The 24,112-nt window shown below is 41.0% G+C and overlaps 1 protein-coding gene across 1 annotated transcript in view; it reads left to right on the forward strand.

Moving 5' to 3' along the window:
• Positions 1–24,112, forward strand: part of LOC138246022 (uncharacterized) — a 672,335-nt gene that overhangs the window by 106,095 nt on the left and 542,128 nt on the right. Inside the window, exons 2-4 of the mRNA XM_069200173.1 lie at positions 2,322–2,432; positions 7,591–7,666; positions 9,576–9,732. Coding sequence (XP_069056274.1) covers positions 2,322–2,432; positions 7,591–7,666; positions 9,576–9,732 — 344 coding nt within the window. The remainder of the gene's footprint in view (positions 1–2,321; positions 2,433–7,590; positions 7,667–9,575; positions 9,733–24,112) is intronic.

Genomic DNA, 24,112 nt, shown 5'->3' on the forward strand with positions numbered 1-24,112 from the left:
AGATTTGATATATTTTTTGTGTAAACTACATAGTTATACTGTTCCTCTCTTCACCATTATTTCTTAAGAATAAAAAAAAAAACAATATTACTTTTCAAAAGCATCCTCCCACTACTGGACTTTTATTAAACCCATGATATCAATAATGGTATAAAAGTCCTTTATTGTGGATTATGGAGTTCCTAAAAGTGCCATTTTTAATATTGTAATCTAAAATCCAACAGTTAATTTAAGCTCAAACATGACATTTCCGTCTTCTTCCAATCAAAAGTTAGCACTTATTAAATGTAATAAGGAAACCCAAAGTTATCATATGGGAGAGGTAGGCATTAAAACTATGGTAGTGAAAAAACAATTTAGGGGTCTTTCACTACCAGGACTTGTAAAACGTAAACACGTCCTACTTTTTAAATACAATGCACCCTGCCATATTGGCTGTTTAGGGCCTATTTTAGGAGTGATTTCTATGTGTTAAAACCAATAAGGTTTAGGCATGCAGGTCGAATTGACAGTTTAAAACCGCACTAAAGGCTGCAATGACAGACCTGAGACCTGTTTTAATAGGCTACTTTTATTTAAATAGTATTTAATTGGTTTTATTAAAACATAAAAAAAGTAATAAAGCCATTTTACCCTCCCTCGGCAACCCCCGCTCCCCTGACTAGCCATGCTAATATAGCAGAAGCACCGATCCATCATTTCTATACTTTATCAATTTTTTGGGGATATTCTTTGCCTTTATATATATCCTCTTAATAGGCTACTTTTAATGGGTGGCACAATGAGTGCTGCCGTCCACTAGCAGCATTTAACTTGCAGGCGCTGGGTACCCTTTGTACAATATATGAGGGACTTACAAGTTAATTAAATGTACCAAAAAGGTGCAAGCCAGTTGTACCACTTTAAAGGAACGGGTGCAGGTACTTTAGCAGTGGTAAAGAGCACATAGCCCTAAATGCCAACAAAACAGGTTCAGAAAACTGAAGATGTGAAAACAAACCAAAAAATTGAGGTGACCCTGCAGAGAGGGCAAACTCCAAGAATTAATCTCTCACCTCATCCTATCTGCTGGCAATTACTCATTCTGGCTACCAGGAAGTGCTTCCAATAGAATGCATGAGGGATTATTCTAAATCCAAAAAATAAATTAATCTATGTTTGTCACATTCTGTTCTTTTTTTTTTTTTTTCTCTTATCTGTACTCTACATGGAAAGCAATATATTGTTTGCTACTTTTTCCCAGCATTGGCAAAGCCAGGAGGGCAGGCTTTAAAGTGGTAAACATTTGCGGGTAGAATGCACGGAAACAGCATTTGTGAATGCCTGCGTTTACATTTGTTGGTACATTACAGCTAGAGCATTGACTTTGCCCGGTATAATCTGTCAGCCAGTATGACAAAACCTTAAAGGGCATTATGTGGATAAGTTGAGAGTCTTACTTCTGTTTTAGGAATAAAACATTCTAGTTGAAAAACGGCCTTCCTTAATTGGATTGTTTACCTAACAACAGGCCATAGAGGTTCATGAGAAATATACCCAATGGAAAGGAAGCTTAGAATTTTGAGTGGAGCACAGAAGTAATTGGCTCTGCTATTCTTGACATTCCTGGAAGCAGACCAGGCATTAACTTCCCTATGGTGCTATGTGCCTACCCAACAGATAGGAAGTTCAGCAGGACAGCTTTGGTATAAGTTCCCATATCAGCGAGGACCCCAGCTGAGATCCCTAATAATATTGTTTCGGAGTGGAAGATCAGTATGGTCTTGGTGGAAGCAAAGGCAGATTAGCAGATACTAGTGTCCCTCTTTGTACTTGAAAACCGAAACTTCAGCAGAAACCAAAGGAAGGTATGTATATACAGGTAGGAAGAGCAAAGTACGTTTAAAAGAAGAGTTTCAAACCTGGATCTGAAGATGGCTCTGTAGGCAGCGATGAACACATGTCCTTCAGGAAAGAAATAGGAACTGAAGAGGTCTCTCTGTGGAGAGACAATAAAATGAAAAATGATTAAACTGAAGAGTGAATTGTTGGTCCTAGGATCTCTGTGACTGTTCGAACAGGGTGGGCTGCAAGCAGTTATCCTCTTTCACTGTGATATTTCGCTACACACTCTGGGAAGTACCCCAGTCCAAAAAAACAGAGTACCCCCATCCTTGGGTTACAGATTCTGTTCACACGTTATTGTACCTACAGTGAGGGAGCTGGTGGTTGCCTTGTTACTTATTGTACATTCCTGCTATTGTGATTTGTAAACTGTCTGCATGGCTTTAATTCTATCTCTTTCTCTCTCTCCCCACCCCTTTTTCTATTTCTCTCCACAGCCAGTATCATGAGCATGCAGGCAGCAGGGAATGACCCCATAACTGACACTTCACTGCACCTCTCATCATTCTGTGAGGTCCTGGAGATGATCCTACGTAAAGGACTGATACGTGAGTATGTGATTCTTCTGGAGATGGTTGGATTGGTGAAGAAAAGTGCCTTTTGCCTTTCCCATAATGTCCTTTTTAGATATCTACTGAGAAGGACTCAAGGAAGTGTTGGTGTCCGTTTATCTTTGTGCCCATCTGCAGTCATATGTTGGACTTGTAAAGAGCACACTGTATTGTGCATTTGAGTGTTTACATACATCTAGCTATTCTTCTAGTCTCACAAGGAAACACCTGTTGAGATGAAGGGGTTAATGCTGCCCTTCCACATAGTGTTCTATGCTGACATCTATGGAAAGAAGAAAGACACGATGTTTCAGTGGTGGGAATATGTAAAACATTTACTTGTTTAGGGAACTGGATGCTTCAGAAATATACAGGTCCTATAAAAATAAATCCACTTGTCTTTTTCTGTGCTATACAGTGAGTTGACATATTATGACAGTATTCCCATTATGTCAAAGCTCTGATAATAGCGTCCCTGATTATGTTGGGGCTCACATTCAGGGGTGTGGAATTTATTAAAATATCTACTTGTCCAGGTGACAGGTTGCTTCTCAAATCTACTTGTCCTGTAAAAAGATCTACTTGTCCCTTTGGTGCCATGTAGTGTGGCGCCAAATTATGGCAGCAATCTCATTATGTAAGATCTCTGATAATAGCCTCTCTGATTATGCCAGGGCTACTACCATAGTAGGGCTTGAATACTTGCAGTTTCAATCCCTACTGTAGCAATTTCCTTATTTTGCCACCTTTCTGCAGATCTGCATACTGGGGCTGGAGGAAGCAGTAAGCAATAGTTCCAGGGCTGGAATGCCTTTGAGTCTGCAAACCTACTAACCTGCAAGTTTTAAAGATTTCACCAGCTTCTCTCTAATATTTTCCCATAATAAGAAAGGTTGGACATTTACTCCTGACAATGGCAGAATTAGAACTTCTTCCAGGGTTGGGAAGAAAGTGGCTGGAGGGAAAATGAACTTGCAAATACTCAATAGATTTTCACATGAGCAAATCTACACATGCGTATTTACCCATGCTAAAATACAGTTCACAAATATTTTATAGGGGTACGACACATACCATGGGTGCACTTTTGTGACTTTCTTTAAGAATTTGGGGCCACATGTAGGTAGGTTCAGATTTGCGACCCGCAAATTGCGAGTCGCAAATCCGAAAGTAGGATGGTGTCCCTGACACCATCTGTGATTAGCAAGGGCTTCGCAAATGCCCACCTCATGAATAATCATGAGGTGGGTCGCAATTTGCGACCCCCTTGCGAATGGCGGCCCTCACAGGGCTGGTGGCCTGCTGGAGACAGCAGACAACCATGTCTGTGACTGCTTTTCAATAAAGCAGTTTTTTTTTTGTAATGCAGCCCGTTTTCCTTAAAGGAAAATAAGATGCATTACAAAAATGAAAAATGAAACGTTTTTGTTTCACTTTTTCAGAGCAGGCAGTCCATGCAAAAAGCTACCTACATGTGGGTCTTGGTCCCTAATTAGGTCTGGTGTTAACAAAGACATTTTGTTTTTATTAAACTTCTATTTCTCTCTCTTTCGGCTGGCTTTACTGTGATTGATCGCATTCTACTCTTCCACAAGGAGCATATTGGCACACAAAGTAGTTTTGTTCAGTGTCAGGAACTACAGTGGCAATCAGTGACATAACGAAACTGGAGGGTGCCCCTTTGCAAAGAACATGGAGTAGCCCCCTCTCCAGACTCACTCAGGGCAGGTGCTGTGCTGAAGGGGCCCCCTGGAGGGCGGCTGCGGGGCCTTTTTATGCCACTGGTGGCAACGTGTGCTTTTAGAGTTCAAAAACGTTTTTTTTTTTTTTTTTGCCAGTGTTTGTTACAATGTTGAGGGCCTGGTAGCTCTCACAACAATAAAGTGTTACAAAAGCCATGTCAAAACAAGACACGCATTGATGAAACTAAAGGACTTATAAAAATATGTCAGATCAGTTGGCTTTGTCAGTGTTTGTTTATTTTCATGCTTCCCATAATCGTGTTGAAAATGGTTACACTGATTTTCCATTAGAAATATTTTTGGGAAATACTAGCATGCATCAAAACATTTTACTAAATTACACTTCATTTGCATCTAACCAGAGAGCATTCTGGGAGCATTATACTTCGCCTCATAGCCTAACCTTTTCAAACATGTGTATACACTTTTCTTTTTTGTACTGGAACCAACGTCAGTAGTGTAGTGTGACCTTAAAACATTTATTTACAGCACTCACCCTAATAATGAAGGCTTTCAAATAATGAACCATAAATACAAGTTTGAATAGCATTATCTTTTGGAAACACATTACCTCAACTGCAGAGAGTTCCACTCTCTGTAAACAGGCAGCTAAAGGGTTTGTGCTGCAGAGGGTTGGACCTACTTGTCCCAAGGACAAAGTAAACATAAAAACTTGTTGTCCTTGACTCCAAACAAGATGCGTCGGGCGATAGGAATTCCACATCCCTGCACATTATATCAGGGTTTAGATTCTACTAATGCCCTGATTTTATCATCTTTCTGTAAATCTTTGTACAGTGGCCGGAAGTAAGGCGGGAAATGGTAATTCCCAGTTTGGAATGCTCTAACACTCTTTGCGAACTCACAAACTAACAAGTACAAGGGTATTCACTGACATCTCTCCGGTCTTTTTTGCACTGGAAAAGGTTGGAATTGTACTCCTGGCAAGGCATGAGCAAAATAATTCCCAGGGTGGGCAAAATAGTGGGTTTAGAGAAAGTGAAAATGCACTTGTTAGTTAATTTTTGTATTAGCATATACTACATGTGTATTTGCTCATATTAAAATGGAATTCATAAATGGTTGCTATGAAGCTAATATACTGTTTCCAGACCTACGTCTGTAAACTCCTGTGAATTCCTGAAAGTTGTAAATTTACACCAGTGCAAGGTGGTAGACCTGCTGGTTCACTTTTTTGACTTGATTTAGGAAGTGGGCCGTTATTTTATTTTAATTTTACCCATAATGTTTCTCATATAGATTTTAAACTACTTATCCATTATTTATCTTTCTGATTTATTGGCATGTACCAAACACATTTTACTAAATTATACTGATGTTATTTGAAAATGCACAATGTTTTAGCAAAATGTTTCCTTCGTTTTTAGTTGATTTGTTTTTTTAAAGCAAACAATGATGTCTTGAGCTATCACACTTATGTATGTTTTTGCATATACTGAGAGCAGTCAGGCAGAATTAACCATAGCCTTAAATTGTTAAATTTTACAAGCCTACATGTTTTTATACATAAGTTAATGGTGTGACATATTGGCTTTGCGAATGTGTGTTACATAAGTTGATTAAATATTGTGGCAAGAAATTTTGGGAAGAGATATATTAAGGTTCATTTTAGGGAATTTACAGGCTGAATCAAAATGATAAACCAAGCTATGATGTGATCTGATCATTAAGAGGCTGCTTTATCATCTATGGTATCCCATGAAATAGCACCATCTAGTACGTGAATGAATCCTATTTGATCCATAAGAGATGGAGAATGTGTGGTTAAAGTGTTGCAATTGGACATACATAGAAAAAACCAGTGGTGATAGTGCACCTAAATAATCAAGGTAAATTTGGATTCTAGTGGGATTATGTCCATTTGTTCTGTATGAACAAATAATTCAAATTGTCATCAGGTGTACCAAAAGATCAATATGTACCACCAAGCACTCTCAAAATATTGTACTGCAAGTGTTCCCTGTAAATGACGACACCTTATTTTCACTGGCCTCTCTAATCTTTGATCGAAAATGGTATAGGATATAGTAGCTACAATTAACCTCATTAGATTGGGTTATTCTTCTACATCCATAATTCCAGGAAGAATATGTGTTGGGCAGATGTGCACCATGATGAAAGGGGTGGAGGTCTCATCACAGACACCTTTAGGGAGATAATGACACAGCACAAATTAAGTACCAGAAGAATGGAGCAAGTAATAACAGAGGGGGAGATTGGACATCTTTGCCTACAGGATGCTTGTCCTTCAGAATTGGGGGATTGTTGTCCAGTGACCATGGGAAAGTGTCTGAGAGCAGTGATGATAATGGTATGAATTCTAGCAAATGGGCAGGAGAGTAAAGCTAGAAATATAACCCACAAACAGTTTACATTAGTGGGGCACAATTTGTAGTGGTGCCAGTTGATAACACTTCAGAAAAAATCACTACCAGCATTCATCGGGTGTAATGAAGGCCAGAGATACTTGGGCAAAAGATGATGGTGACTGGGGGAACAGGCCCCAGAAACTATCATATAATATGGCCAGCAGCAACCTAGGGGAAATCAGGCAGCAAGGGAGGAAGGGAAGTCAAATGCTAGACCAGGGAGGATGCATTCTGTGACCCAACAAAGAACTTAGTCCATGGCCCCAGTGAGGATCGTAACTTGTGGTCTCAGCTAAGATACCTTTGTGATTTCACAGATGGTCCCAGAGGCTGTCCGAGTAGTTGGCCCCAGCAGCGGTCTGGGTACCTGCCCTCAACGAAGGACTCTGAACAGGGCAAGTAATCAACAGTGAAAACATGAGCAACAGTGACTAGGGGGAATTACAGCTAGATTAAGCCACAAAGTTATTGGGGTGCTTGTGCCCCAGAAAAGGTTAAGATACCAGAGGGCCCCGCAGAGGTCAGGAGACTTTAGGGAGTATGGGCTCAGAAACTTTCTAAGTACTTCAGGCTCCAGCAAAGGGTATGACTTACAGGGTATGACTGAGGAAAATGCAGCTAGTAACTAAGGATTTCTTCTACTTAAAACTGGGACTTTGCCTTTGAAGGCCAATGAAATCACCCATATACAAAGCCTGGCTAGCAAAGCCTTTTGGGAATGCAGGCAGCAAAGAATATGGAAATCATACCACTGGGGACTCATATAAGGTACAGCAGGGGCCCATAACAACCAGGCGAATGTGACTATGAAGACTAGAGGGAGAGACCAGGATTTTGACCAGTTGTGGCTTGCAAACATAACCCAAGGGTCATGGAATGTGCCCCAGTTAAGGTGGAACAATGCAGCCCATAAACATGTGTGAATAAGCCATAGTTGAGGAGGGACAGTCTGTGCTAGCAACAACCAGGATAAGTGAGACATGCCCAGTGACAGATGCACCCTCTCTCATTGTGTTTTTCTAGAGCCTGTTTTGGGTTTTAAGAAACGAGATTACTGGACCTGTCTGGAGGAGTTCTCTCAACAGTATAACTGTGTCAGGTGAGTTGTTCTCCACCACATCAGATGGCTGAATAAAGGTGGTATCCTCTTGGCAAGAGGTTTGAAATACAATAGTTCTCTTCAGCAGGGCAGTTATGCGAGTTCTGCTAAAGAAGATATTTTAGTCTGAACAATCCCCAGCAACATGACTGTCAATTGAGTCCTCTTCTTCAGCAGGATATTTGTGCCATTTGAGTCCATTTCCTCTTAGCTAGAGAATTGTGCTTGTAGAGTCCTCCTCTTCCTCAGCAGGATGGCTGAATCATACTATTCCTGAGAAGTAATATTTGATAAGTCCTTATTTCATACAGAAGGATGACCACCTGAAGGAGAAATGTGCCTCCAGGGAAAAGCCTTTGTCCTGTATATTGATTGACCTTAGGCTTCCATAGTGAAATAAGCCACCAGCCCAACATACCCGTTGTTAAGGTTAGAGAAGAGAAAAGGCTGTATTCTGGATCCTTTGTTTATGCAAATCCTTATTTTCCTCAGCATGGAGGGACTGACTCTATTGTGTAGTTTACGCCTGTTGAAAAGTTACAGTCCACTACAGTAAAAAAACAAAAAAAAAAAAAAAAAACAGATGGTGGAGCATGTGCACTATCATGGGCAAGCACACGTAGAATGTTGGATGTTTCCTGTGGTTAAGGACCGCCATTCTAAATTGTTTGCAGTGTTACAGTAGAACCAGATTTAGAGAGCTGTCATGTACTTTTAACCTAGAAGCTCTAGGCCCATTGGAAGCCTAGTAGATAGCGATAACCTAATATGGACTGCTAATGGATTACATCCTATGCCTGTGGATGGTGCTAACAATGATACCTGTTCCTACTGAGGAGTATCTGATATGCCTTTGGGTTCTGTTTGTAGCTCTGTGCTTATTGATAAAGCCAGTTTAGGATACGGCTGTGGCCAAAGCTCTGGTGACTTCAGTAGGGTAGTCCTTATCCCACAGAACAAGAGTGTTGGCAGCTTCTTCCCCTCTTAGATCTTGGACAAGGCTGGTTAAACGGCTAACATCTATTCCTCCACAAAATCTGGTAAGGGACAGTTCCTATGGGGAGCAGCAAAAGAGTGACAAGACCACTCCGGAGAGAGAATTCCCTTCATAAAGCCATATATGGCACAATCCTTCAGGATATCCAACACCATGGTACAGGTCTGTCTGCGTCTCTTCCTTTGCAAACATCTGTAATTGCACTTCTGTATTTCCTGATTTTGGAACTGTGTAACTGCGTATTAAGTATTTAATGTTTGTCTGCTTGGGAGTACTCAGTAAATAACTATACTGTTTATATTGTTACTGAGTTGCTTTAGTGCCTGTTCTATGGTATATTGCCTAGGCCACCAGGAAAATGGCTACCCAAATCCACACTGGAGGAATTCTGGAACCTTGCACGAAACCTAAACACAAGACGTAAAGGGCCTTGAGATTCATTATATCTGGGACAGATAGTGTTCCTTGTTTAGCGTCCTGTAACAGTCCTACTGAGCAACATTGGCACAGGGCACCTCCACCTCACAAAAGAACGGGAAATGACGGAGACAAATGGCCTTTAGGTGGAGGTACAGAACATAGTTTTAAAAAATGGTCAAAAGGCAGGTGCACAGTCTGCTTTCCTAAGCTGTAGGCAATGGGACGCAGACAGACATGCTTTGGTGGTGGTTGGTCTGCAAGCACTTCTATTCAATAGTCCCAGGTGCACACAATTTCAGCTTCACTTACCTTTCTCTGCAGACCATTTCCTTGACCTGTTTTACTGTCTTTGAATACATTTTGAACGTCATCCCACAATCACCACTAGAACCTCTGCTGCCAATGCCTAGTGATTTGGAGCCTTTGTGTTCTGCTGAGCTTGTGACTTGAAATATTGTGACCTAAATCAACATATAATTTCTTCTCATTCAGGCTACCACAGCTGTCTGTTATGGTGGAGAAGACCAATTCCTGTGAGAAGTTGTTGAGTGCTCAGGGAAAGGGCCGGTACTTCCTGCGCCTGTCATTAAATCGGAAGTCCTTGGGTGCCACCCTACGCCACCTGGTTAGCACCTCTAGACTACAAGAGGTAGGCGTTAACAATCTTATTACCATATGTCAGCTGATAAAGAAGCAGTAGAAGTGACATTTTTGAGCCCTTCACAGCCATGTCAGATCAGTACATTCAGCCTTCTCTGCCAACCCTGCAGCCACAATGCCAGGTCTAATAGTGGAGGAGGTTTCATTTTACTGCTACCCATGTTTTACAGGTTGTGTTTGATAGTACTTCACCTCTATGCTGTCTGTGCTGTGCTTGTTCTCTGTGCTTGAAGGAAGCCCTAAGTTATGCATCTGCTTTGTGTGTATATGTAGAGTATGGTTTTAAACTGACATCCGGCTAGTCCAACTGCACCTAAGGTGATACCGAGCAATCTCTCTCACAAGAACTACCTGTTATCTCTGAACATGTGCAGCTCACTGAAAAGCAGATGACCACCTTTTTTGGCTTTGACACTGTGGCTTAAGAAGATAGGTGAGTGACAGCTGGGATTATTCAGGCAAGGTTTACGCCTGAAGTGTGGTTAGTGTGCTATACAAATACGTTGATTGATTGATAGACTCAGGTATAGGAACATAGACACAATTAACTGTAAAATGATGCACATCAGCTTGAATGTCCACTATTAATACATTAATTAAAGAAACTGGATTTTTACTTTGACATGAGCCACAAGATGTTTGGCCTTATCAGATTTAATTTGGCCCTTGGAGCTGTATTGCTAGCCTGTGGATCTGCAGAGCAGAGAAAACAGTGGGATTTTACCAACCCTCCCATGGGCCTAGTTCACAAGGTTGAACTAATTTGGAGACTACCTTAGGGGTCACAGTGGGGTAATTTACAAATGTGGGATCCTCACTATGCTCTCAAAAGTCAAAACAGCCACAATGATCTATTTTACAGTTTTTTATCTAACACTAACCTTAGACCATTAGAGTCGCAAAGTAATCATAATAAAAAATATTAACACAAGCAAGCTTTGGGAAAGGAAGCAGATGGCATAGTCCCAATGTTTTAGTAAGGGCTAGATAAGAGCAGTACTTGAAATGCTACTGATGTGCTAGCAATGTACACCATCAAATCCATTTATACCGCGCCTTAGATCAGGAACGGTGGGCTTGACTTTCATATAGTCCGTATTCAAAGTTCTTGACCAAAGTGTGCAGATGACTAACACAGTGGAGTCAAATATGCTCCACTGAATAACCAAATCCCAGGTTGTGATACACTTTACTGCTCTAGAAATGTATTTGTCACCCCTCTCACTGGAAGCTTGCATGAGGTCATGATGCATGGACTGCACATATGACAAGGTAGAGATTCAGGCTTTCAAATAATATTACTGAATGCGGGAGACCGCAAATATGAATGATTAACTTAGTCAAACATCATGTATGTACACAGTTAACCATTAGGAACCAATAAAAACTTTCACGCTATGAATTCTTTAGTGCATAACCATTTCATGTGACCTCACCAAGGATCAAGGGTGGTAGGATGGAAATTATGACTATTGATGTCAACGTGAAAGTTTAAGAATTAAGGGCCAGTTGTATCATTAATTCCAATAACAATTACCAAATTGTGATTTGTCTTTTTTTGCGAGGGCTCGCAAATCGACCTACCTCATAAATATTCATGGGGTAGGTTGCAAAATAGTGGGCCATTGCGAATGGCTACAATCACAGGGATGGTGGCCTGCTGGGCACAGCAGATCACCATGTCTGTGATTGCTTTTAAATAAAGCAATGTATATTTTTTAAATGCAGCCCATTTTCCTTAAAGGAAAACAGGATGCGTTTAAAAAAGAAAAATGAAAAGTTTTCTTTTAATTTTTTCAAGAGTAGGCAGTGGTCCAACGGACCAGTGCCTGCTTTTAAGAAATGTTTTTGCATGCATTTACAATGCGAATGGGATAGCACCAATTTGAAATTGGTGGTAACTGCGATTGTTTTGCGACCGCAATCATGGTCACAAAACAATCATACATACCTCTACGATTAGGTATTAGGAAGGGACTCCCTTGAAATGCCCCTTCCTAATATCGAATCGCAATGTAGTTGCAAATCCAATTTGTGATTCGGTAGCAAGTTACCAAATCGCAAATTTGACTTGATACATACCAAAATGCATTTTTGTGATCGCAAATGGCCTATTTGCGATCGCAGAAATGTTTGATACATCTGGCTGTGTAGTTCTAAAACCAAAGCAACTCAACCCGACTCTCCTTAGCAGCTAAGAACTCAGTCCTGAAAGCACACACTTTCTGAAAGTGCAGTAAAACACATTAGTAATTGTCATGTAGCTGAGGCATGCATGTCTGGTTGGTACAGAGCAAGTGTTTCTGGTCAGGTGTACATGCGCTGTAACATCAAAGGCAGTTACTGTGAAACCCTGATGGGATGCTCATAGTATTCTTGCCAAACATTATAAACAGTGTGGTTTTATTGTTTGGTCTTCAAAAACTTTGTTGCATCTTTGCGTAGATCAACAGTCAACACGTTTTGCCCTGTACGGATCATAGGGCAGGAACAGAGAGACCACAGTTGAATAAGCACAGACTGCACCACGCCTGGGACCTGTCTTGATACTACTCTGCTTATTCTGACACTCTTCTGTTTATCAACAGTAATTGGAACACTTTTGGAAGAAAATTTTACTGACTTTACTGCAAAAGCTCTAGCCAACAAAGTGAGACCAACAGTCACCATATGCCTACTGGGTCCACCGTCCCATGACCAACCTGTCTTGAAAAATCCCTAGGTCTGCAAGCAGAAGAGGGCAGAACACTTGTTGGTTGTTGTGATTGGTTTCTGAATGGGACTAAATCATGACAGTAGACTTAACATAACGATTTTGAATAACAATAAAGCCACTATGGCTTAAAAACTGCTGAATGGCAACTTGTTTCCATGCCAATAATATGGCTCCAAGGAAGTGATTATCACTACTTGATATTGCAGTGTCTGCATTTTACGTTCAATTGCATATCTATATGCCCATTGTCTTTGGAATGTATATTGACACTAACCATATGTACTTCCCAAATTATCTTACATAACAGTTGGGCTATCAAGGTTTAGGGGCCCCATAACTCTTACTCAGTATATTTTTTGTCTGAGTGGCCTATGTATAGGGATGGTGCACTATTATCAAGCGATTTCAAAGGATTGCAAACACATGCAAGTCAGACCACCTGGGGGTTTGGATGTCAGCTGCTATTGTGGGGTAGTGCACACTTCTGCAGCTGTGTACCTGAGTAGTGGTAGTTGTAGTGAGTCATGGCCCATGAAAATCAAATCACGCAGCCACAGGAACAGAAGTGATTATGCTGGAGAAAGAGATGTGCGCAGCATGGGTATCTCACATAAAGACGCTGGATCAGTTTTTCCCAACCTGTTGTCTGGGGACCCCTGGGGTCCGTGAAGCCTCCTGAGGGGTCCTTGACTGCTGAGAAAATCAAATTATATTTACACTTTAATAAAGTATATATAAATATAGTGGCTAAATGTACAATTGAACATTTTGAAACTTACTGTAAATGTCAAGGAATTTGAAATTGGAGGCTAAAAATTTAATTAGTATTCTCAAATTGATTTGTGGGAACAGTGTAGGTACATCAAACACATTGTAATATGGAAGATGTGCGGCATCAATTGAATTTAGAAAAGCTACCTTTTATATTCTTTTTTTAATTTTTTTTATATTTGTTTGCAAATTAACTAAAATGTGTTATCGTTTGTGTATGTGTTTGATGAAATACTTGTTTCTGTATTTTTTGTGTATTGTTTTGCAGTTCAAATCATCAACAGTGTTTAGGCAACGGTCCCTGGCTTCGAGTAATGACTCAGTGTGGGAGTCCCCACATTGTAATAAAGATTGGAATATCACAGGAATCAAAAGGTTAAGAACCACTGCTCTAGATCACCTCAAAGATTCTTGACTGCTTCCTCCTCTGTTCCCCTGCAGCCTAACAACAAAGGGGATAATCCAGTCTCGCAGGGGAGGAGTTAAGTAAGGGCTAGAGAAATAGTGTTTGCATTCTTGCAGTACGTTTTGACTAGACTTAGATGGTTAGCTGCATCAGTTGTCTTGTCTTAGTTACGACTTCTCTCCCATGTATTTGATCCTCTCAGCGGGACTCAAAATGGCAAGGCCTTTGAAGTTGTAATGTGTTTCTCTAGGTTCTAACCATTCATGGTTGTCTATGTGCTACTCTGGTTAAAGCAGAAACAGGCTAATTCCACAGTCCTGGCTGTTTAAAGTGGGCAGCAACTAAGTTCAGCCCCAGGCTGTGTCCTTTATTTTGTGGTGAGGCACAGAACATCACTAAAATGATCAATCAGTGTGACGTTGTGATGGAAAAATCCACCTTTTTCCATATGTTTCATTAGCTGGTGTTGTCCCATTGAGCCAGTCCGATCTTGTGCTACTTGAACATTTGTGTGTGGATATGGGGGAGGGGAGCTGGGGGAGGAGGGCGGGTGTTTGTGCGCCTAGGCATGCGTGCATGCAGCATTGTTGCTCAAAAAGGTGAAATTGTATGAAGACGGGAAAAAGAAATGCAAACTGATAGGCCTATATTGTGAAGAGATGATAACAGATACTGCTTTTTTAAGAATCCATGAGGGTTCTCTACCCAAAGTGCACCGTACTGCAGTTTGCCTCAGGGACCAGTTCTTTTTTAACAGCTACGTGGTGTTTTCCAGCTGAGTTTGGTAAGACTAGAGAAGGAATAGATTTGAAAGCCAAAATGGAATGGGGGTATATGCCAGATATTTTCTCATAAAGAAAGGGCCCAACAAAAGAATTCAAATCCATGTTAGATCTCAGATACACAAATGTATATGAATAAAAAAGAGGAAAAGTTTCACGTTAGGACATATCTACACCTGAGAGAGAAGGAATGGATGTGCCCAATAGACTTACAAGATGCATACTTTTATATCCCTACAGAATGTTTCTGCAGTTCTTAGTAGGAAACAAGCACTATCAATATATAGTGCTTCTGTTCGGCTAGAAGTCTACACCACGCACATTTTCTAAATGTGTGGCTATAGTATGTTGCCACAGCCATGCATTTGGAAAATGTGCTTGGGGAAGACTTCAAGACGAACAGAGGGGAAAAAATAGATTTTCTTCAACCCTTACGTGTACGACTGGCTTCTGAAAACTCACAGTCCAAGGAAGTTACAAATGGATTACTAAATGCCAGTCAGACTACTAAAAAAGATTAGGCCTTCAGATCAACGAGCTGTTCAAAACTGGTCGTTTTTAGGAGCAACAATGGACACCATAAAGGCAAGAGTGTTTTTTGCACAGGAAAATTAATCTACTATACAGCGCAAATGCCACATCTTCAAACTACCTCCTTACCGAACTATTAGAAAGATTGTATCCCTTTTGGGATCGATGGATTTCTGTATACACATTGTCCCCAGTGCCAGGTTACAGGTTAGACCACTTCAACGATGCTTAAAGGACTAATGGGGTCAAAGAGAAAACAACTGGGAAGACAAAGTATCCTTGACACTGCCAGCAAAGCAATCTCTAGCATGGTGATACCAGAGACAGAATCTCTCAATGGGAACTTCTTCAAAAACAATGTCCATCTCAAATAATAATAACGGATGCCTCCCTAGCAGGTTGGGGAGTGCATCTTAAAGACTTAGCACCAGTGGTCGAGAAAAGAAACATACCACCTTTATCTAGCTCTCCCCACCTTTCTTCTGTCTTGAACAAAATCGTTCACTAGTCAGATTCAGACAGACCATCCTGCCATCAAGCATTACATGAATCGACAAGGAGGCACCAGATGAGACCTCTGTTTTTGCAAGATTGGTCGATCTAGAATTGGGCCCATCTCTAAATCTAAATTTATCAACAACTCACATTGTAGGAAAAATGAATGAGCAAGCAGAATTTTTCAGTAGGCACTTGGATGAGTCTCGGGAGTGGGTAATGCACAACAACGTGTTATGTGATATTTGCCAAGAATGGAGAACTACTTCTGTGGATGTCTTCACTACAAGAGAAAACAAAAAATGCTGAGACTTTGCGTCCAGGCTCCCAGAATGGAGATCTCAAGGGAATGCTCTTTTGATCGAATTGTTGAAGCCAATACTATATTCCTTTCTAGCGATCACATTAATACCAAAGGTCATTCTCAAACTTTTGAGATTCACATCAGAGATGATTCTAATAGTTCCAGATTGGCCAAGACAGTGGTGGTACCCCAGCATGGTATAAATGTTTATAAAGCCACACAAGAGGTTGCCACACAAACCGGACTTACTAACAAGACTATAGGGTCTAATTCAACACCCAAACTTTCCATCATTAAATTTGGCTGCATGACTCATGAGATCAGGCACTGTGGCTATCTGAATCTAACGCCAGCTTGTATGGAAATCTTAAAAGAAGCTAAGAGGGTCATTCTGACACTGGCGGGCACCGCCAAATGGCCGCTCCGATGCCATTCTGGCTTTCCCGCTGGGCCGGCGGGCGACCGCCAAAAGAGTGCCCGCCGGCCCAGCGGGAGAGGCCCTGCAACAAGGAAGCCGGCTCCGAATGGAGCCGGCGGAGTTGCAGGGGTGCGACGGGTGCAGTTGCACCCGTCGCGATTTTCACTGCCTGCTAAGCAGACAGTGAAAATCTTTATGGGGCCCTGTTAGGGGGGCCCTGCACTGCCCATGCCAGCGGCATGGGCAGTGCAGGGGCCCCCAGGGGCCCCACGACACCCGTTCCCGCCATCCTGTTCCTGGCGGTAAAAACCGCCAGAAACAGGATGGCGGGAAGGGGGTCGGAATCTCCATGGCGCCGCTGCTTGCAGCGCCGCCATGGAGATTCAGCCCATGCAGGGGAAATCTGGCGGGAAACCGCCGGATCCCCTTTTCTGACCGCGGCTTTACCGCCGCGGTCAGAATGGGCTGGGAAGCACTGCCAGCCTGATGGCGGTGCTTCCGTGGTCCCCGGATGACCCCCTAAGTGTCCATTGATAAGAGCATGCTCTTAAGTGGAAGAGATTCTGTATTTTTTGTCAACAGGAAGACGTGGGTCCTGATTTAGAGTTTGGTGGAGGGGTTGCTCCATCACAAACGTGAGGGAAATCCCATCCTCCAATGGGACAAGTATTTCTAAACAAATTTTAGCTAAATCTATAGTGTCTTGTATCACACTAAATTATCAACTAGCAAACAAACCATTACCAGGCAACTCGAGAGCACACTCAACCAGATGAAATGCAACTACTATAGCATTGCTCAGAAATGTACCAGTAGCTGACCTGTTTAAGGCACCTACTTGGAAGTCCAGTCACAAATTCACTAAACATTATTGTTCAGACTCTGATGTGCAGGCTGTTGCTAAGATGGGCCAAGAAACATTAAGAAATCTTTTCAAATAGGACATATTTCCCTGCTGCCCAACAATCAGAGTTGAGGCTTGGATGAGCTTGCTCTTTTAATCAGTGTTTGACTATCAGTGAAGATCCTACAATGCAGAAGGAAAGGTTACCTGCTTCTGCATCGTAGGAATTTTACTGACCTATGTCCTAAAGAAACCACCTGCCTTCCTGGCTTTTATAAAAAAGAACTGGCTCTTTGTGACAAACTGCCAGTAGGTTGCACTGTGAGAGAAGCCTCATGGATTTTTGAAGGGGCAGTATCCTTTTTCGTCTCTTTACAATATGGGTCTATCATGCTTAATTTATTTTTTCCTTCTTCATACAGTTTCACCTTCTTGAACACAAATACTGCAGTGTATGTTTTATGTTTTTTAAATTGGTATTCAGCCATTGCATTTACTAGAAGAATATATTGAGCCTTCAATAGGCTATCACAGAGTGTTTTTCATCAACACATCAGATGGACATTAATAATCTTTCTCTTTCTTTCTCTCTCTCTCTCTCTCTCTCTCTCACACCACACACACACACTGAGGGGTCCACACTGACAGCACAGTGTTTATGGCTTCAGTGAAGATTCATATGATGCAGAACTAAATCGGGACTGAAAGTAAATAATCTTTTCTCCTCCAACATTGACTCTTTCATAGATACTCATGTTTGAATCATTCTCTGTCGTCAAAGTGGGAGTCCCACTGTACTATAATAAAGCAATGTGTATTACTATAAGAGATAGACTGGCATTGAACCATAGGTTTTATAGTCTATCTATGTCCTTTTTAAAAAAGGACGAAACCACAAACCTTAGCCAATCAGGCAACAGCACCCTCTAGAACACTCCTCACAGATGCTGATTCCCTCAGATTTTCTAGCACAAGTGTGATTTAATAATCCTCATGCCTGAGAGGAGCCTGTAAGCAGAGGAGGGAGGGCCGCATGTGAATCTGTGAAAGATACCAATACTTGAGAACTACAGTTACAGGTAAGTAACTAATTTTCTTCTTCACATGCTTGAATCTGAATAACCAGCAATAAAGGATTAGTAGAAAAATGATATCATTGTAATGTACATGTAGCGGATAGTTGGAAAAAAGTAAAAGAGGATCACCTTATTGAAACAGATGTCTTAGCACTGCCTATCCCATAGCCAAATCAGTCTTATGAGTTTCATCCAGGCAATAATGCTTTGCAAATGTGTGTCTGTTGAACGATGTTGCTGCTCAGCAGATATGCTGGATAGGTACTCCAGCAAAAAGAGCTGTCAGTGTGGAAACAGCTCTGGTTGAATGGGCTTTGACTTCGTCCTGCAATGACTTTCCAGCTTGTGAGTGACAAATGGTATAGTTGATGCAATCCATCTGGTGAGGGTCTGGTTATTGGAAGGCATTTTCTGATATCACCATATGCTAGAATCAATTGGTCTGCTTTGCGGATCTGATGGGTCCTGTGTAAGTAACATTCTAGGCATTGTTTGACATACAGAGAATGCAGAGATTTTTCTGCAACTGTTTCAGGATTTGGGAAGAATGTTTGTAGAACCTCAGGTTTGTTAAGGTGAAAGCCTGACAGTACCTTGGAAATAAATGTAGGGCTGGCTCGAAGTACAACACTGTATGATGTGAATTGAAGAAAAGGTTCCTTGATGGTGACTGCGTGAATGTTACTTCTTCTTTTGGTGGCAGATGTGAGAGCCACCAAAAGCACCATTTTCCAAGTAAGTTACTTCAATTCTGCCCTGTGAATGGGCTCAAATGGTGGTTTCATGAGCTGTCCCAGTACTACATTCAGGTACCAAGATGGTAGAGGTTTTCGTACAGGAGGAAATGTCCTGAAGAGGCCTTTAAGGAATTGTTTCACATTGCAACTAGACTATAAAAAATGTGCATTACTGGATCATCTAATGCTGGAGATTGCTGCCAGGTGCATTGTTATGGACAAATGAGTCAAGCTGGATCTTGCCAGGTGGAGCAGATAAGTGAGAATGTGCTTGGGCAATGGTGTGATAGAGTGCATGTTAGAGTCCACACACCAAAGGAAGAAATGTTTCCACTTGAGTTTATAAGTTCTGTTCCATGTGTCCTCTCTTGCTTTGGCATGGATTTCCCTGCAGTCTGACGGAATGTCTGTTGAGAACTCATTGAACTTAGGCCGATACATGTAGTGATGTGAGGTCTGGATGCCGGACCTGGCCCTGGTTAATGGTCAGTAATGCTGGTGCCAGCTTGAACTGGTTGTTCAGAGAGGAGCAGGACCTCCATGAACTAGAACTGTCTGGGCCATGGGGGGGCTATGAGAAGAAGTTGGGAAGGCACTCTCTTCTTTTTTGGGGGATCGGAGGAAAAGCGTTAGCATAGATTTCTGACCATCACATCGAAAACGCATTTCCCCAACAATCCCTCTTGGGGATGTCTACTTGCAAAGAATGATATAAACAAAGGAATACCCAGAGGGGATAAATCTAAACTTAACTAACAAAGTGAAAAGCTTGATTTTTAACTAGAAACTAATTTCTTTTATTTCCAATTAACCAATTAAACTGTAGTGTCCACCGATACCTGTGCACCGAAGAGAATCTTATATACAAATAAAAAAATAGAAAAAACATATTAAATATACATATTATACTCCACAAAAATCATCAAAAAGAAAGTTCCATTGTAGCACCGTGAGAGAGTATGATCTGCAGAGCCAATCAATAACCAGCAGTCACAAAAGAAGGAGATGACAGTTGTCCATGGAGAGTATCTTGACTCAGTGGAAAGAAGCCACCACCGAGAAAAAGTCCGATACAATCCGTAATTTCTTAGTTCATAGTTCATAAATTCCAAGAGTCATTCCTCGAAAAATATATAGTCGACGCGTTTCGGCCTTAACAAATCCGGCCTCCTCAGGACAATGGAGACAGTGCCTATATATACAATATACAAAAAATTAACAAAGCCCTTATGGCTCATAACAGCTATATATACCACCAGGCTGTAAATTACCAGACCTGTTCACCGAAGTACGACCTAAAGTGCACCAAAATGAAAATTAAAAATGAATGGATGCCGACCAAACAAATTAGAATGAAAGTACTTCCCAGTGCTAGTACCTTAGCTAATAACAGAATAATGGCAGACAATTTACAAATAGTCTCAGAGAGGGAGACCAAACCAAATTATTCCGACACTTAAACCATATAAAAAAAAGGAAATATACAAAAATACAAAAACGAAAATGCCCATATGTTTGAAGAATAGAGCTAAATATAAAGAGTATAGCCAGAGAGACTAACCTGGGTAGCGAAGAGAACAGAGTAAATCATGAAAATGCCAAGAACCAGCTGATAATCTAGGCAAATCGGGAGGTTAGAAAAATTACAGACACCGGTTATAAAATCAGCAGCTTTAATGCGCGCGCTACAGCAGAACAAGTATAAACATGTAGCTCATGCCTTTAAATAGACAATACGTCCGTGCCAAGCGATTTCAAAAGTCACGGCTCGTAATGAACACGCGCTCATGCGGTGCGTGTTTAAATAAAGAATCTAAACTCCGGAGAGGCTCTCTGGCTATGCAGCACCAAAAGTAAACATCAAAGAGGTGACTACAGAGTGTCGAAAATCGACACTAATGTGTGGGCGCCATCTTTGAATGAGCAAATGTATACATAAAGTAACAGCAACTTAAGAGTCCACTTGCCCTCGCAATCCATAAATAATACATTATAAATACACATATTTAAAGAATAAATTTGTCACTAACAATGAAACCTGAGAAACATACAGAATACTTCAAATACCCATAATGGAAAAATAACATAGCAACACCCACAGCTACAACATGAATACATTTACCAGAAAACCCCACTAAAGTATAAATAAATACACTATTCACAAATAATAATAATTACAAACATCCTTACAAGCAAAAAGCAAGAAAACAAAAAAACTACAAGCAAAAATCTGGAACACATCACATCTATTACTGGGAAGTGTTAAACTGAACCAACTAAAGCGAACACAGTCAAATTTATAATAGGGCCCACATTTCAGACAAATCATTGAGGCCCCTTCTGGCCGTCCCAAATCTTTCAATTAGGCAAGCTTCCATTCTATCCAGAACGGAAGTGTTCAAGTTGCTCGTCTTTATTTTAGTAGCAACATACAAAATAGACCATCTAATGTCTTCTGGACGATGATCGTGTTGGATGTAATGGTCAACCATTGGAGCGCCACGAACAGCACATCTAATCCTGGACATATGTTGCAGGATACGTGTTTTCGCAGGTTGTGTCGTCTGACCAATATAGGTCAGTTGACAGGGGCAAGTGATACAATAAATCACATTCCGAGTGTTACAATTAGAGAAACAACGTTGAAAATGTGTTTTGCCATTTAACTCCACCTGACTAGTCTTCTGAGTGTATTGGCAGGCAAAGCAATTCATACATTGGAAATGTCCAGTGATTGGGGGTAGAAGTAACATGCTTCTCAGATCAGTCTTTTTTTTATTAGAACTGAACGGAGCATGGACTAAAGAGTCATAGATTTTCCGGCCCCTTTTGAAGGCAAATAGGGGTCTGTCTATTGCTACAGGGAGAAGTATCTTCCAATTTCTTTCAATAATAGCTCTAATGCGATTAGCTTTAGGGTTATACGTCAATACACACGTGAGAGGACAAGATAGCTTTTTAGGCTTAGGTACCAACAAATGTTCTCGTGGGGTGTACCAGGCACGTTTAGCTGCCCCTTTGACGATCTTCTTCGGATAACCTCTATTAGTTAGTCTGGATATCAGTGCTTCAGCATTAAAAAAGTAATCTTCTTTGTTAGTACAATTGCGGCGAATGCGGAGAAATTGACCATAAGGCAAGTTCTCTCTCAAAGGCCGAGGATGGTTACTCGAAAAATGCAAGAGGGTATTTCTATCGGTAGGCTTTTTGAAAAGACTCACTGAAATACACCCTTCAGTAGATTGGATCCAGAGATCTAAAAAATTGATCCGTTTACGATCAGATGACAGAGTAAACTTAAGATCAGGGGTTAGATGATTAATCCAGTGATGAAACGCAGAGAGGGCCTCCGTACCACCTTCCCAAATCATAAAAATGTCGTCAATATAACGCAACCACATTTTAATGTTGGTATAAAATGGGTTATCCATCTCAAAGATCCATCTGTCTTCAAAAAAAGCCAAAACCAGATTCGCAATTTCAGGGGCGAAATTACACCCCATTGCTACGCCCTTGACTTGTAGGTATAGCTCATTGTCAAATGAAAACACGTTATTTTTGAGACATAGCGTAGCTAATGCAAGTAAGAAGGAAGAGGGAACCTTATGTGGAAGAGGCCTCTGCTCTAGAAAGACATACATAATTTGTAATGCTTCATCTTGAGGGATGTTAGTGTAGAGGGCCTCGATATCTAGCGTAACCAATATTTGTGTCCTCTCATCGAAGGGATTACCTTCAAGTTTATTGATCATATACATCGAGTCCCGCACATATGCTTTGGTACTAAACACTAAAGGTTTAAGGAAAAAATCAACATATTGTGCCAATGGCTCTAAAAGAGAGCCACAGGCTGCAATAATAGGTCTCTCCGGAGGGTTAATGACATCCTTATGAATCTTGGGGAGCACATAGAGAAGGGGAATGCGAGATTGACTAAAATTAAAAAAAATCATATTCTTTCTTGCATATCCAACCCTCTCTAAATCCCTCATCAGTAATAGAAGCAATAGAAGCTTTCAATCTAGGGGTAGGGTCCTCTGTAATCAAGCGATAGTGTTGCTCATTATTAAGTTGACGGCGCACTTCTCTATGGTATTTATCTTTATCAAGAATCACAATACCCCCGCCTTTATCAGCGGGTTTGATGATAATATTATCGTTTGAAGCCAAGGAGCATATAGCTTTGTTCTCGTCCTTAGAACAATTAGACTTAAAATAAAGTTTTGCATTATTGAGGGCGTCAATCTCGCGGAGAACCACATCCTCAAAAATCTGTACTTCAGGGGGCATGTTAGTAGAGTCAGGACAAAAAGTAGATTTTAAATGTAGCCCAGTGGTGCTCACTTCATCAGAAGTAGAGTCACTGACGGTATCACGGAAAAATGCCCTTAATCTTACTTTACGTAGAAACCGTAATACTTCTTTTTTTGTGTCAACAGGGTCTTGAAGTTTGTTCGGAACAAAGGAAAGACCTTTATTGAGTACCTCTTGTTCCTCAATCGAAAGAACATAATTAGACAGGTTATAAACCGGTAACATGTCTGAACCTTCGTTGTTTAGCGTCTGTATGTTCTTATTCTGGTCCGAAATTCTCCCGGTTGGGAATACGGATCTCTGTTGTGATCTTGATAATGAGGTCTGCCTTGGGCACCTCCCCCTCTCCCTCCTCCTCCACCTCTGCCAAAAAAAGGTTGAGTAGTAGGGTAGGATGGCCCAGAATGGGAATCGGAAAGATGTTCTGTCTCTGAGTCGGAGGAGGTATCAGAGAAAGTAATAAATCTCCTCCGTGAGCGGGATTGAAACTGTAAATTCAAATTACTAGGATTATTATATTTGTAAAAATCCTCTTTCAAAAACGGGTAAACCTCCTCAATTCGAAAATTCTTGATATCCCTTGCCACTTTAGATGTTTTTTGGTTAATAGTGCGGATTTTGAACTCCGCTATAATTTTGTTAGCTGACTCTAAAAGTTGTTTTACATCTGTAATTGTTTGATCTTGTAACAATTCAAGTTCCAGCAATTCGATTTCTTTCAATTCAGTTTCACTTACTCTTAAAGCAGTCTCAATAGAAAGAGCTAGCCAATCACAAGAACATTTAGTACCTACGCCACTGAATTTCAATAAATATGGTTTATCTAAGACAAAGATTACTGGGATATTCTTAACCTGCAAGCCTGCCGGGATGGTATTGTTTTTCAGATGCTCAAGGAGTACCTGTGCATGCAATTGTGTCCTAATATTCTTTTTCTTAAGTTGTTTTAAGCGTTCAACTTTATCAACATTAGTG

This window comes from Pleurodeles waltl, chromosome 7 (genome assembly GCF_031143425.1).
Source record: "Pleurodeles waltl isolate 20211129_DDA chromosome 7, aPleWal1.hap1.20221129, whole genome shotgun sequence".
In the NCBI taxonomy this organism is placed as follows: Eukaryota; Metazoa; Chordata; class Amphibia; order Caudata; family Salamandridae; genus Pleurodeles; species Pleurodeles waltl.